The sequence below is a fragment of the Larimichthys crocea genome, chromosome III, assembly GCF_000972845.2.
Source record: "Larimichthys crocea isolate SSNF chromosome III, L_crocea_2.0, whole genome shotgun sequence".
NCBI classification, from domain to species: Eukaryota; Metazoa; Chordata; class Actinopteri; family Sciaenidae; genus Larimichthys; species Larimichthys crocea.
The window spans coordinates 4,470,922-4,487,148 of record NC_040013.1 but is presented as its reverse complement, the minus strand read 5'-3'; the positions used below and the strand labels follow the sequence as shown (position 1 = coordinate 4,487,148).

The 16,227-nt window shown below is 42.4% G+C and overlaps 1 protein-coding gene across 5 annotated transcripts in view; it reads right to left on the bottom strand.

Annotated features, from left to right (window-relative positions):
- igsf9b (immunoglobulin superfamily, member 9b) overlaps positions 1-16,227 on the bottom strand; it is a 28,262-nt gene that overhangs the window by 11,872 nt on the left and 163 nt on the right. The window contains exons 1-4 of one of the 5 annotated variants that reach the window (XM_027278023.1): positions 14,310-14,329; positions 13,200-13,317; positions 7,599-7,694; positions 5,639-5,845 (exon numbers count right to left, since the gene is read on the bottom strand). In XM_027278023.1, coding sequence (XP_027133824.1) covers positions 5,639-5,845; positions 7,599-7,659 — 268 coding nt within the window. In that variant the 5' untranslated portion in view covers positions 7,660-7,694; positions 13,200-13,317; positions 14,310-14,329. Of the gene's footprint in view, positions 1-5,638; positions 5,846-7,598; positions 7,695-13,199; positions 13,907-14,309; positions 14,330-16,227 lie in introns of those variants that run through there. The other 4 variants (XM_027278021.1, XM_027278020.1, XM_027278022.1 and 1 more) reach the window with 4 other exon arrangements.

The following is a 16,227-nucleotide window of genomic DNA, read 5'->3' as shown; positions in this document are numbered from 1 at the left end:
GTATGTAAGCGCAGAGATTTCTTGAATGTCCTGCAACCTTGAAGCAACAATATCACAAGGAACACAATATCGTCACTATTCACACTGCCTCCCCCTCCAGACAGCAGTGTCTGTATAATATGAGTCTATACGTGGCCTTAAGACAGGGTGAAACACACACTGCGAGTTAAGACAGACAACAATGGCTAACAATTAACCCTGCATTCCTAACCGGGGCTGTTGCCGTGCTTAATAGTCAGGTTTAATGTTTGACTGACCTCCTAAAAGACAGGCCAGTGTTTGATGGGCGGTGTTCACTTAAGAGGCACCGTAAAATGAGTGCCTCTCATTTTCAGTCAGCATCTTTCAAACAACCGGGCAGGGTCAGGAGAGGGGAAATGTGCAGGCAGATGATAACAGGTGTGGGGATAACTTCAGGCATTTTTTCCTTTTTATCTCCGTGCGAGGGATCCTCCCCGAGCTGCCCATTTCCTATGCAACCTTTCCCAAAACCGGACATGGTATTAACTGCCCGGCTGCAAGGCTCAAGAGGAAAAACACTTTCACGTGCAAAATCACACAAACAGCTAATCCACATGTGGCTAAATATTATGGGATACTTAAAGATCACCGAGGCTAGTGGTCATATTCTGTATGGAAATCCTTTTGACTGATCTCGTGGTTTCACGAGCACGTGGGTGTGTATACATGTTGATTTTCAAAATGTTGGCGAGCGCCCTGCCCCCTGGGTCTGCACGGCGGGGGGATTTCTGGAATTCTGGTTTCCCTGTCGAACACTTAACCCTTTCCCGTAGCCTCCCTCTTGTCCATCACCACAAAGAGACGGCAGCCCCCCACTCCTCATTCTCTCGGGTTACCATAGTGACCAGAGCGAGGAAAAAGCCCGGGCTCTAGGTTTAGATTTGAATTCAGTTGCTGTAGAAACCTGGCAGGGCCAAAACACGGGTAGGGGAGGGTCGTGCACGCCGAGGGGTGGGTTTCTACTGTCAGAGATTTGAAAAATTACCAGTGAGGAAAAAGGAAAAAAGGTTTCGATTTAACAAAAAAACAAAAACAAAACCAGTCTTGTGTCACATCCAGGGAGAAAAAGAAGAGAGAGAGAAATGAATGAGAGGCAGAGGCAGAAAGGAGTGTTTTCTTTTCAGGCTGCAGACAGACAAAAGACTGACGCTGTGTGACAAATGTCGCTTTATTTAAATTTAAATGTTGCATCTTTGGACTTGAACTGAAATCTCAAATGGCGCTCGGCAGGTGCTCTGCACTGAGGATGCTAAGAGATTAAAAAGGTTTCTCTCTGGTGGCCCCGACGCACAGATAATGCAAATATGCAGCAATAATTCAACACAAGTTGAAAAATGATCAGCCATATCAGTGAAGACCCAACCCCGTTTTTCAATCTAAGAGGGATTGAGCGAGAGGTTATGGAGAGGTTACTCGAATTGTGTGCGTCGATGATCCACTGACAGCCAATGAGAGGTTGACCTTCTTGACCTCTTTGCTCCGTAACTCCCCGGCAGACACATTCATCACTCCCCCTTGTTCTACATTAGCACAATGTCCACAAGTCCTCCTCAAGAGACAAACATCATTAGACAGAGAGAGTGGCTGAAACAATAGCTGCTGCTCCTTTCTCGTGCCCACCTTCCTCCTCTTCTTCCTCCTCACTGTTTTTCCTCGAGCAGCTATCACATGACAGCTCCAGTCCACCTTAAAAAACGAGCCCCTGTTTCCAACAGGTCGAGCTGCTGTGCAGCCGAGGGTAGAAAATGGAAACACTAATCCAGCGGCGCTGCGTGAACCTCTAAGATGGGTGGGTGGCGGGTTTAGGAATAACGCTTTCAGAGCCGGCACGGGAGCTGGACTTGTTTCATGGCTTCTGATCTCCTGTTCTCCTTTTTTTTGAAGAAAGATTGATGAGTTTTTTTTTTTTTCTGCAAATGTAATGGAGAACGGTCTAAACCACTCACATTCGACTCGCATAATTCTTGTTCGTTCCGGGTGACGTTTAAGATTTACAACCCTTTCTTTCCATGCACGACTGTCACGTTGAGCTTTATGGCTGTTCAAGCTCCAGGATTTGGCTTTTTCATTGTTCGAAAGGATCAGGATCAACATGTGATTTTTGCGCTGAGGGTTCCCACTCGTACTGACTGACATATTGATACATGGGGGCATGGTGAATACATGTGATACAATAACAGGAATGACTATGGAGGAAGGAAGATTATTCTGTTTGCAGAAGCATGAGCGCCTGCTTTTCTTTGTCCATCCGTATGTGCATAAGAGAGTCGGGCAGAGGTGCATTGTGGGATGTGTTTTGATTTGAATACAATCATAAGTCTGGGACAGGCCCCCTGCCTCTGACAGCTCACCCCTCCCACTCCCCCAAATTTCTCTCTTCAATCCTCCTGTCCCTCTAATCAGTTTAACCCTCTTATGAATAGCTCTTTGTCGTGAGATAGATTACAGTTAACTCTGTCCCTCTCGCTCTGTCCGGCTGCCTTTAACCCCTCTGCAACACACACACACGCTCACGTGCCCACTTTCACTACAGCGGTCACTCAACTCACCGCAGGCTTTAACCCTCATACACGATCGCAGAGCAACCAGTTTGAAAATCCGCGATTCGGGTCCAACGAGATTACAAGAGGTGCTTTGTTTTCTGTCCGGGAAGAGATAACGCTGATGTTAATAATTGCTAGTTGCCTGAAATTTGCTTTAGTTACTCAGCTGGAGTGACCACGAGGAGAAAAATCCTCATTATTAGTGAACATGATGCTTACTTTCACAACCAATTCATTGTTTTGGCATTATTTTATCAATAAAATGTCCAAATTCACTGATTTCAGCTTCGCAATTGTGAAGATTTTCTTGTTTCTTTGGTCCTTTTTGAGAGTAAACTAAAAAATCTTTGGGTTGTGGACAAAACAAGATATTTGGGGACGTCCCTGTGGGCTTTGAGAAGGAGTGACCAACATTTTTCACCATTTTCTGGACGGAACAGCGAGAAAATGATCATCAGACTGTTGGATAATACAAATAATCGATAGTTGCAGCTCATTGCACAACAGTAGATGAGACACTTCGAGCACAGCACTGACTCTATGATTCTCATATGAATCTGGTCAGTGACACGCCTGAGGCATGAGGAAACCGAGCTTTTATATTGGCCTGCTGCTTTAAGCCGTCTAACATGAAACTCCCAAGTTGAAGCCATCTATTCTTCTTTCATTGTGTCATTGTTTACCACGCATCATCCCGGTCTTGTTATGGCGGAAAAACTGGTTAGTGATGGATAAAGGTGATCAGTTTCACCTTTCAGCTGCGCCGTTTTCTTTTCTTTCGGGCTTCGTCAAACAGACGCGTGTTTGCCAAAGCTTAGCTCTCCAAAGCTTTAGTTGTCCAATATTAAAGTCCACTCGAGTCGACGAGGGGAAAGGTTACAGAGTTCACGGTTTGTGTAGATCTAAGCGTGAGTGTGTACCTGACTTGTTCATGTGTGTGACAAATGGAGGCCTGAAGTTCTCCAGTGTTCAGAGGTCAAACTGAGAGTGTGTTTGAAACCTGCTGTGATCTGGGGGTTTGCCCATTGTCGTTCTAACCTCAGGTCGGAGTCTCCCGCTCGCAGTCTCTACTGATTTACTTCAACATGCAGGAGACATTTGATCTCGCCCTGCAACAGTAAACCATCCTGACACCGCAAGACTTGAACATATTCTCTCAACATTTACAACTCAGACAGACTATAATAGCGCGTCAGTCAGAGAGTTTATCCGGCTGTTTCCTTTTTTGTTGCGAGTTGACTAATGTTCAGCCCTGCAGGGCATGCTGGGTGTGAAGCAGAGAGGAAGAGAGAGACAAGGGGTGCTAATACCTTCCTGATTCACTTTAAGCAGACAAGAAAAGCTCTCTGCGACCCAGACAGACTCTTGTCTGAGGGGGTCGACAGAAGAACGCCGATCTGTGCTCATGACACTCCTCGAATACAAAGTGCAATCTCAAATACACCTGATATCGTATCGAAGAAATGTCGGTTTAATGGACGACTGAAATAGTCATCCGAGATATGGCTCGCTTTGATTCTTTCATCTCAGCTTCTAAAAATGGCCAATAGCATCAGTGAGCTTGAGACAAAGCAGCGGACCAAAGACAAGACGGCATTTTTTTGTTTTATTTTAGCCTGCTTAAATATGCAGCATCTGCAATGCGATGAGTCCGCCAGAGGAAGGACAGGACAACACTTAAATTTAATAATATATATTGAGTCATAAATCCACCGCAGCTCTACACACCAGCACAGGTCTCTTCCCAGACAAGCCAAGACAAAGATCAGGAAACGATCGCCTACTTGACTGTCTTGGTGGTTAAATCTGAAATCCCCCCATCATTTTAATTTGAGGGTAGAATACATTAGACCCACAGCGGTGACACGCTTCACATGCTGCCATCTGCCTCCAGTGGGAGGGGAGATATGAGGATCTGAGGCAGACAGGGGTAAAGCCCACAGCAGACACGTACACACACGAGATAGATATGGTAATAAATAAATATTGGGGCATCCCAAACAGTCTTCTACACTGAGCTACATCTCTACAATGTTGTTTACTTCATTACGGCTGCTTGTGCATCAGATGACTGCCCCTAAACAATGACATAGTTAACGGCCTTCAGGAGGGTTAACATGCCAAACACATGTAGCCCAACTGCCCAGCTGAGGGGGCATGTTTGTGTTTGAGCTCTTCAACTCCTTGGCTCCATGTTTCTCAAGCATTCTCTGTTAAAGTTAAGTTCTGAAATGACAAACGCAGAGGGCTTTTGAGCGAGCTAGGTCACATTTCAGCGACCTAGTTGGGGCAGTATGGGATTTTGGGTGTCCTAGTAGTCCTGTTTGGCTTTGGCAAAGCAAAAGGAGGTTGTGATACCCCTCTTTGTCTTTTGTCCTCTGGTAGACAATGACAGGATTATAGGGCTCCAGCAAGAAGACTCCCATTATTTCCATTGCTTCGTTCCATCCTCCTTCCAGCAAAACAATCTCCTATTAGTGGGTCAACCCTCAGCATACTAATAAAACGCTGTCATCAGACCACCAAGCCCCCACCTACACTCCTAATCCCCCAGTGCATGGCGTTACTGGTACCCCCCTCTCCTTCGTCTTGCTCAGCTACCCCACCCCCCTTTTACTGCCTCCATTAAAACGCATCCACTCTTGCCGCCCTTCCCCTTTTCCCTGCACTGAAACTGCAGTCTCGAAGCACACTAAGACTGAACACCAGCGGTAATTACAGGGATTGTGGTTTGGATGGATTACCTATCTGGGATATTGTTTCATCCAAACTTCCCCTGTGCAAGCCTGCATAAATACCGGTGTAAACTCCTTTACGCCTACCTTTTCTCACACAGGACAGATGAATGTAACTCAGGGTAAAAGAGAAATGTTGCCACATGGACACCTCCCCTCCCCTCAATTAAGTCTACTGAACCATAATTAAGGAAATATGTCAAGTGGTGGTCAGTGTTAGCTCCAGAGTCTACTGAGAAATAAAGGGAAGGAAGGAACCTCCAGCTGAGCTGTTAGAGATACAAGTCTTTCAGTCTGCTGAAAGGAGTGTGTGACTGAACACTTCAGAGTAACTCTTACCCTTGTAGTTTGGATGAACTCGAGGAGCATACACTCCAAATTTGATGAGGATGGGAACGTTGAAACCGAGGCGCACCCACTCCACCACATGCAGAGGAAAGAGGTTTGGGGTGGTGGCTTCTGTAGACGTAGGATTGAGACTGCAGCTCAGCTCTGCAGAGCTTCCCACTCTGGCATGAACCAATGATGCCTCACCTTGAGACACACCTGTAAAGACAACAGCATATCAGCAGGATAAGGCACAATACTGTGGACATTTGCTGATAGCAAAGAAGGCAATAAACAGTAAAGTAAACACATACAGGGCTGAAGAAATATGGGCCTTTTAAAGAGGGTTGCTGCCAGAGAGTCTGGATTAACCTCTTTGGTCATTCATTACTGCGTAAATTGTTTGCTATGCCGAGAATAGTTCATAAAGCAGTAGGAGCAATATCTTGGAAGAGAGACAACAGGCTGCACAGCCAAGAAGGGGTCAGGACACAGAAAAGTTGGTGGGAAATAGACTGAAAGCCGATGTTGAACTGGATCCAGCAGTGAGTATAACATCCCCTGAGAGCTCCCGTTTGAAAGCCAGGCCGTGAGAGGGCATGTAAAACAATCATGTGCCATTTGGTGACAAGATCATGTAGCTGCAAAGCCTACAAACACACAGCAATCCCATTACTGGCACCTGGAGCAGTCTCTCCTCTCCTCTATCTCCCTCTCTGTGGGCTCACGTGGGCGTGTGCACAACTGGGTGCCAGTGTTTGTTCTGCTACTCATCTGGGCCTGGTGATTACTTTAATCTCAGACGGGGCGGAGGGGGTTGGTGGCGGGTGATACTCTGATGCAGGACAGCAGGACCCTCTGTGCTCTCTCTCCAGCCGACCTCCCACCACCCCCTGGGGTACACACATGGTCTGCGGACCAGCACAATCAATCCCACCACCCCCCCTTACAAACACATGCACGCACACAGAGAAGCGTGCCTAGGTTGGGGGTAGTACAAATCCCAGATTGATCTAAATCCACACACACATACATACAGATATTATTTAAGTTGGATTTTGGCCTCATTCTCTCTTTCGTCCACTCATGTCTATCCTGTAACCCCTCCTCGTTACTTTCACCAATGGGAGCTGTGCCAGATTCATCACTCAAACTGTATGTGGGCTGCTAAACGGCAACATATGCCAACTGCTTTGTGATGGCTCACAAACTGTAGATCTTGTTTGACTTTGGTAAACAATGAACTTTTGGAGAAGATGAGCAAACAAATGGAGAGAAACAACTGATAGTCAAAATATATGACATGATATGACAGGACAAAGCATTTCATACCATTTGCTAGATTTAACTTTTCAGTATCACTTCATGGAGTTAGTAAAACAGCGTTCCAACTGCCAGTTAAATGTGCCCAAATCCAACCAATTCTTTGACTTAATTCGATCTAGATACATTTTTGACTCGTCGCCCATCACTAAAGCAGTCTGCAGCTGCAACTTGATAACTTATGCTATGATTTTACACTATATAAATACTATATTCTTTAAAAATAATGCTTCATAATGTGATGAAAGTGAGTCTTCAAAGACTTAAGACACAGTGACATATTTTAAAGCAATATCATTGTCATGATCATGCAAATCTAATCCAGCAAAGCAGATTTTCATCAGTTAATCTGTGCAGGCTTATTTACATATGTTGAGTGAATCTTCCATGTCAGTTTTACATCATTGTGTCTGTTTCTTTCACTCTTTTTGTGTCTTGTAACGAGTTTGCAGAATAGGACGTAGGATGTCGTTTTGCAGAGCTCAGAAGATGACAGTTCCAGCTCAATTTTGGGTAATTTCTTCACGAATTGACAGTTTGTTAACAAGATAACTCAGTGTTGGGGGATGACAGTGATTCTAAAAAAATTAATTATGGTAATGCGTTGTAAATATATGCGACGGATCCATATTTGCATTAGCATACTCACTTAGCAGACAGATGGCTACAGCAGTGGTGACAGCCTGAAGCCACCGTCTCTCCAGTCCCATGGCCGTCCGTCACACTCCTTCACACATCTCCCGACCTGCGAGAGAAGACCGCACATCCCGTTAACTCTTCGACACAATAATACTTTATCTTTACCATTCACAGATTCGCGGCTGCCTCCCTCACATCTGCCCTCAGACTGATGTAATCCCTCGAGTTAACATAACCTCATAATCCAGCGACTACACCACAGTCCAGATGCTCTTTGGTTGATATATTCTTTGAAAAGACTGCGGCGGGATTAAGGTAAAAAAAGCCATTCCAGCTAGTTCTACAAATAGACAGTATGGCATGAGGTCGCTTGGTGTATACATCCTGTGGAGGTTTGCCTGCAAAGGCCAAAGTACAGTGTTTGCATGTTTGTGTGTGTCCACAGAGGGGACATGTGGATGTACAGATTAACCTGATGCTTGCGATTGGTCCAGCTCACCCAGAAGGTCTTGTCTCACACTGAGATGTGAGCAGCACTGAAAGGTGTCTCCCTGACTCCAGATGTTATCCTATTATCGGTGCTTAAAAAAGGAACTCAAGAGGCATAAATAGACCACCACAGTCTGCAATTCAAGACCGCGTTGAGTGCCGTACATGTCAAGCAGCCAGTGCCGTGATTCACTTGATTATTAAATACACAAACAACACATGCAAACGCACCAACACAGCCCTAATGAGTCCCACAAACAAGACTCCACTTACACAAATTGTGGGCCTAATTCACGGTCTTGAACGATGAGGGCGGCTGCAGCAGCTCGTGAGGCCCTCCACCTCAAATTGGATTGAAGGCACAAGTTTAAGTTGTTGCCCTTCAAACATAATGGTAGACCTCACCCGCCTCCCCTTCAGTCACTCCATTCAGCAACCCCTAATACCGGCTTATTAGTTTAAGTTTGTTTAAGTAATACAAGAAGGAGGCTATTCTTAGGCAGCAGGTACCTCGCTGGATATTAGCTGCTGATGTAGCCACAGCACAGGATAACAGAATCACACGGCAGACACCTTCAGTCTCTTAGCGGCCACACTTGAGTGAATAAATACAGCAGCAGAAAGATGCATTTATCACCTTGCATTTGGCACCGTGAGGGCACCAGGTTGAGGCTGTTGCTGCTGCCGTGGCTGCCCTTGAAGCACGGTAATAGCTTTTGTTTAACACCTTTCCAAAAGTCAAAACCGATGTCACACAGGCGATGAAGAGGAGTGGGGTTGGCTTTACAGCAAAGGCTGATGAAGGAAGAGCACGAGTGGTAGTTTTTGCATGACGTTTCAGTGCAAGGAGACAAGGATTACTCCGACTGAGCAGACATTATTCGCTCGATAGGGTGTCGGAATAAACAGGACTCTCAAACAAATAAGGAAATAAAACCCTTTCAGTCTAATCATTCAGGTGTCACCTCCAGCAGTCCAGAAAATGATGAAGTGTTTTCATATCACTGCATCAGCTCGGCTGTAACGACATGACAGCAAAAGTAATGAGCAGATCATATCGTATATATATCAAAAAAATTCAAGCTCATATCTGGACTCTCGAGTAACTTTTGACAACCGCAAGATGTAACAAATCTCATCTTGGCTCCAGCTGGATCTGCTGTATCCACGCCATGATATATGACTGGCTTGTGGGGAGAGACAGACACACACACACACACACACTGAGCCGACATATTACAGAGGAAGCCTCGAAGCGGGCTTTGTCTGCAGGTGCAGGAGTAGACGGAAGACAACCAAGTTATTTCCTCAGGCAGCAGAGCGCAGCGAGGGGCTAATTAATTGACATGTAGACGGAGAGGGCCTTGAAAAGGACAAGGACTAAAAACAGACTTTAATTATGTATCTGACTATAATCTGCCAATACATGTGAGGTATCATGATATACATAGAGTAATGCACTTAAAAAGAAACTGTGAATTAGAGCTCCCATTCAACAGTGAAGGCTTGCACCATATATACTTAGTGCACGTGAGAGGTGTACAAGGTTCACACTAATCTCCTCACAAGGGTAAACGAAGGAAAGTGGACGTAATTAACCGTTTACCGTCCGGAGAAACGCTGACATAAAGAATATATATCATCTCTGATTTACTTGAAATGAATTTGTGCAACGGGGACGTCGGACATCGCCGGCGAAATAGAGAACTTTATCTTCTTTGACACTCTAATAACGAGGTTGCCGGGACGTGATTTTTCACGAGGTAAAAAAGTGACACTTTGTTCCTGCCTCAGCACAAAGCATTCCGGTCTGTAACGTGTGCGGACACGGCGATGTTTCGCCCGGATTTCAATGACACAAATTGCTTTAGATCTAGTCATGCCTTAACCTCCTGGACCGCACATTTCTAACACCCAGACTAATCCTGCCCTTCTGCTCTCCGGGTGTTAATAGTGTAATCAAATTAGAGATCAAATTGGTGAGACAAATAGAGGACACGCTGTCATCAATCACCAGTAAATCAAGTCACTAAACACTGCAGATTATTCTGCTTGCAGGGAGGTGGAGATAACATGGTTTGTTTGCTGTTGTCCACATTTTATGGAGACCACAGGCAACAAAGAGCAAAGTACATCTCATCTTCTTATCTCCGCTGCCTAACAATAACATTACAAATGCAGACAAGTTCATTACTGGCCATCTTTCACCCGGTGTTTGAATCTGTGACATCCTCCAGAGAGTTCAAATCTCATCAATAATTAGCACCAAGTTGTTTCCAGAATGAGCAAAGACGGACGGATGGATGTGTTCTCGTGTTCAACGTATGTAAAAAGCTGACTCCAAGCTGTCAGCCTCAACAGCTGGTAAGCCTGACCTCTCCATATGCATCGCCTGTGAATCACACTAGACTGATCAGGAGGAATAAACTGAATAATGCAGAAGTGAAGGTGCACAGTGCAGGAGCTGACATGAGCAGTCTTTTTTTTTTTTTTCTTCTCCTCATAGAAATCCCAACATGAAAATTGATCTTTTCACCTAAAGCGTATGTGTGAGGGAGTGTGTGTTACACCTCAGTACCAAACCAGAGCCATCAGTGATGTTAGTGACAGATACAGGAAGATAAGAAGTGGCATTACTCTCTAAGTAATCCTTGCTAATCCTGACAGAGGCCAGCACAACCTTTCACAGGTGATCGGAACAATCGCACACAGAGGCAGGAACATATGTTGGTTTGTAAATTCAACCTTGACTGGTTGGACCAGCAATCAATTCATGGATGTTGTCTCTGGCACTGCAACCCAATTTAGTTTTTGTATTGACATTTTTCTCGGAGTAAAGGAAATGAGCTGGGCGCACACACCAGGCACGGGAATGAAGCTCTAGTCTCGTGACGGGGAAAGCCTACTGTATATGGATTAACATAGCAATGGCTGGTAACCTATCACATGGCGCTCCAGGGTATAACGTTATTGAGTAATGAGGAATGCTTGATTGTTACTCACACAGAGAAACAGTGTCACCTTTACTACACAACTGAGCACTGCTGCTTCACGCATGAGTGGACTGACTGGACCGTTTTTGTTCCACCGGGATGATTTCACTTTCAGTTCAGAGGTCTCAGGGGAGTGGGAGAATGACATAAGTGTAGTGAAAGAAAAGCAGCTCACATCCTCCTTGTTAAGTCCTGAGTCTTTGTCCTTCCCTGCCCCCGACTGTCAGGGACAGGTCAGTCCAATAAAGCTACTTTCAAGGCACGACTGGGAGAGGCCAAAGGCCAAAGGTAACAAACTCGAGAGAAGTCTGCTGGTGAAGCAGGGAACTGAGTTTACTTTAAGACTTGAAGATCAATGAGAGATGTTATCCTAGATCCTGGATGTTCACAGACATGGTTCTTCATTTAGGGACCAGATGTGACTGTCCAGATGTGAAAGGCTTTTCCAGACAGGTCAACTCTAATGAGACGTAAAACATACAATGGTCACAATTTATGGTGCGCTGCCGGGCCTTTAAACTTTATTAGCCTCTTTGTCTAATCTCCCATAGTTTTGGTTACTACATTACTTCACTTAAAGGGATAGTTCGGATTATTTGAAGTGGGGTTGCATGAGGTAGTTTATACTGTATTTAGAACATTTACAGATAAACTGAAGTGTTTATATCGATATATTCTCTCTTCAAAGCCTCCAGACTCCATTGATAAAACAGTTGTTTTTCCGTTGCTCCCTCGATTGTTAGTTAGTGTTATTGTGTGACTTGGCTGTTTATTGGTTAATTCATTTGTTAGTTGTTGCAGATTTAGGCAGCTGTAGACTAGCAACTCCCATGCTCTGCAAAGGAAAATTACATTTTTTGATTTGGCAGTACTTTGTCTAGCTTCTGTGCTGGTCCTCTTGTCTCTTTCTCTAAACTTGGAGCACACCGACTGCCATCTACTTTAGGTAGTTCACTGACTCATACAACCCCACTTCAAATACCCCAAACTATCCCTGTAAAGTGCGTCTCTTTGCATATTTTTTGGTATCCCGTGAGCTTCACTTCAGAGGCTAATAGTCTCTACCTTAACCACTAATAACATCAATTTGGAGTAACCACTTTCAGCTCATGAATAATTTGTTTCTCAATACAATCAATCTCCTCCAGCATGGCAATCCGCCTACGGGGCACGGTGTTGTGATTTGTGAGTCACTAGTGAAATATCAAGGCATGTTAAATGTTAAAATATGGTAATATCACTGTGTAAAATAACTGAGCTGGTGTTCGACATGCAGACTTTGTTAAGCTCGCGTGCCTGGATGGTGAGATCTGGTTCCTGCACATCACTGTCACCCTGTAAATAATGCAAAGGCAATCAATAACTGAATTAGTTAGGAACTGGAGGGGAAGTATTCTTCTCTTTATTTGTTGTCATGTCAAAGATGACCGAAGCCATCGACAACAGACAAGCTGATTAACAAAGGGAGCTTATATTCATGAGAGTAAACAGTCTTATGGCCCAAAAACAAGGGATTAGACTGATGTATGTGTCTGTGCACCTCCTTTCTCACCAATCAGTGTCAAGAAGCACAACAAAAACACAAGATAGGAAGCACTGGAGCAGGGAAAACACAAGACGGCTGCACCAGACAGCTTGGATAAGGTTGTGAGCGGCTCATTGCCCCATGAGGACGAGCTGCAGGCGAACACGCCGCCTGGTCCACATAAAACAGACACCAAGCTCTTTATCTTCGCAGCCCTATGGTGAATTGTGACACTCGGTCCTCTGTGTAACCATATAGACCTCCTGTAAACCAAAACAGGTGCATCTTTTGTCTGCCTCAGTGAGAATGATAGCAGCTGAGAGCCCCTGAATAAAAGAATAATTGAACTATTTAAAAGACTATTAAAACACTATTTAGGCTTTTTAATCATGGGGACAGAGTTCACTTGTGATTTATTACAGCGTGTTGAACCTGTGATGTCTCATCCTGAGATTACAAGTGGTGCATGTGATACATAAACATAAACAAAGGGGTGATACTGCACTGTATTACTGTAACTCTACAGTATATTCTGCAGGGAAACTGGTGTTATAGCAAAATATATGGCCTAAGGGGGATGTTTACGCTCTGCACAGCCTCTTACCTTGCTTGAGGCACTTTTTCCACTTGAAAGCTGAAAAGTATAATCTTTCAATCCATTGATGCTCTTCTTTAAGACTCGTCTTGCAGACCCGAATTTAACCGATCATTCCTTTTCTCTTCTGGAAGAAGTGAGTAAAAAAAATAATACAGATTTTAACATAAAAATAAAGGAGGGAGTTTAGAAAAAAAAAAGAAAAAGGCAGGTGGTCACATTTTTGTTCTCAGTCCTTGCCTGGATCAAAAGAAAATAAAAATTAGTCCACGACATCCATGTTTGTCAGACTTCCTAGAAGAAAATACTTCTCGGTTTCCAATAAAATCCATGAACCCAGACCACCTTCACCAGTCCGACCTCAGCCCATTTAAAGTCCATTTAAACTTTCCACGCCTTGGATTTTATGTCCCTCCAATCGTCTTTGTCCAAACTTGCTTGAAAAGTACCTGTAATCATAAGTGAGAGCTCATAATTAACTTCTTGAGTGTGTAGAAACGGCTCTGGGTCGACGCACTGCGCATTTCTCATCAAACAGGCGCAAGTTGGAGCAGAAAGAGAGCGCACACTGCACGTTTAGTTGTAGCCCTGCTGTTGATACTCTGTCTCTCCTCCCATCATTATCATTCCCTCCTCCTCCTGCAGGAGTGCATGAACCACTGTCAACACACACAGGACACAACCACAACACTTCCTGTTACACCTTTCATAATAAAGCCCCACATACAGAAACACAAATCTATTGTTAGTTAGTGATAAAACAGCTTTAATCATTGATCTATCGCAATATGTGTTGCCTCTTGGTTGTCGAATTGTGTCTATATAATTCTGCATTTTCTGAATTTTCCATCATTTTATGGACTACACAAATCAAGAAAGTTAGAGACACACTAATCTGACTTTGTTGTTATTTTTTATATTCTGTTTTATGCCTTACACACATCCTCGTAAATCTCAAACCATATAATTATATATGTTTTTATAATGTGTATATATAAGATATATATATATATATATATATATATATATTATATATATATAGAATAATATAAGATATATATATTCATTTATTTATACCTGCTTTTTATATTCATATGCATATGTATGTGCCCTACATACCGTATATCTTTATATAGACCGACCAATATTGGACTTTTTCGGAGCCGATGTTAGGAAGATTTCCGCTTTCAAAATCCTGGTTGATATTATTTATATATAGGAATAAACATAAACATTTTTTTTATAATGATCCTGTAGTTTTCAGACACTTGTATGTACTGTAAACAATACAGTAGTGCACTGAAACAGTAAACCTCACTGGAAAGTTGATAATTATAAATATCTACACATAAAGAAAAAACACAAATAGAGATAATTGATCTAAACTATCATCAGCATCTTTTTTCAGCATTATGTCCTACATACCATACCAACATAAATACCAATATCAGACTATAAAATCTGCCTGTAGATATATTGGTTGAGCTGTAATATATCTTTATTACATACCTTTTATTTTATTCTTATCTTTCTTTCTTTACAGATAGAGGAAATCTTTCCTGCCACATGCCATTACACTGTATAATAACAGCTACATTTACTTGTCACTTTTCTTCACACAGTAACACACATTGCACATTTCTCCTTTCTTACTTTGCACAATACATTATATACAATACATATTGCACAATTTGTACTTTGCCAATTTTCTGTATAAACTTTTGTACAATATATTTTATTTACTTTTGCTATTTTGCTATTTTATTATGTATAGTTTGTTCTTTATATTTTTCTTATGTTGTCTATTGTCACCCAGCTTGGGATAAATAAAGTATATCTATCTATCTATCTATCTATCTATCTATCTATCTATCTATCTATCTATCTATCTATCTATCTATCTATCTAACAGAGCCACTTGAGCAGAACAGAGCCATCATTACTTTTATTGCTATGCCAATTATAAATAACACCTGTGGAAAAAGGCCTAATGTAAATGAAACTATGAAACTATTAGCTGCAGATCTATAGTCAAAAATTTAATTGAAAAGTTTGAAACAAGTCAGATCATTTTTACATGCTTTTATTTTGAAGGTGTAGTAACAGCCCTCCGTGACTTGGTGCTGCAGCTTGTAAAGCGCCCCAGACAAAAGCGTCTTTCCCTGGGAAAGAATAAGACACGGTGACCGTAACAAAAGGCGAGCCCACACCTAAAGGACACATTTGACTGGAGAGACCGTTTGGTACAGCAACAAACCAACAAATGTAAAACAACTAAAACAAACGTGTCGTTAACGTGCAGTGAGGATAAACTACTTCCCAGTATTTAAAAAAAAAAAAAGGCGAATATAAAAATTAAATTAAAGGTTTATAAGTTGTGTTTTTACACAGTCCCATGAATATCTTTAATTTTCCTATTTTATAATTAAAATAATAATCTTACCGTGACATTACGCTGCGCCGTAACCTGTCACAACGTTTTAACAACGTATTCACAACGTTACTCTAATGTAACATTATTTAAGGAAAATAAAATAAAATATTTGACACAATTTAACAAACCGGGTGCCAATAAAAATGTTAAAGTTGGATTAAAAAAAAGCCTAAATTAAAAATAAATCTGTAACTGTCGATGCTAAATTCAAATTCAAATTCTGAGCTAATGCTAATTAGCTTTCCGTTACTAACGGCTGAAAATCAGACTAGCGCGCGCCAGCCTGTTATTAACTTTATAAACTGATTTTAACGGCGATTAATTTAATTAAAAGCTAATTATTAATCTGTAATTATGTATTTATTACCATGTACATAAACTAGCTGTTAAGTTAGGTGTGTTATTTTGTTAATTTGGTGTAATATTGGCTAAGTTCAAACTCATTCATACTCATTAATTCTTGATTTCTGTGTTTTTCTGTTTCCTTTATAAACATTTATAAATATAACAAGGGTAAAAAAGCATTTGTCATCTTTTTCTTTAATTATTAAAATTAATTTGAATGACCCCCTTCATTTAATTGTTTAAAAAGCAAAGATAGAG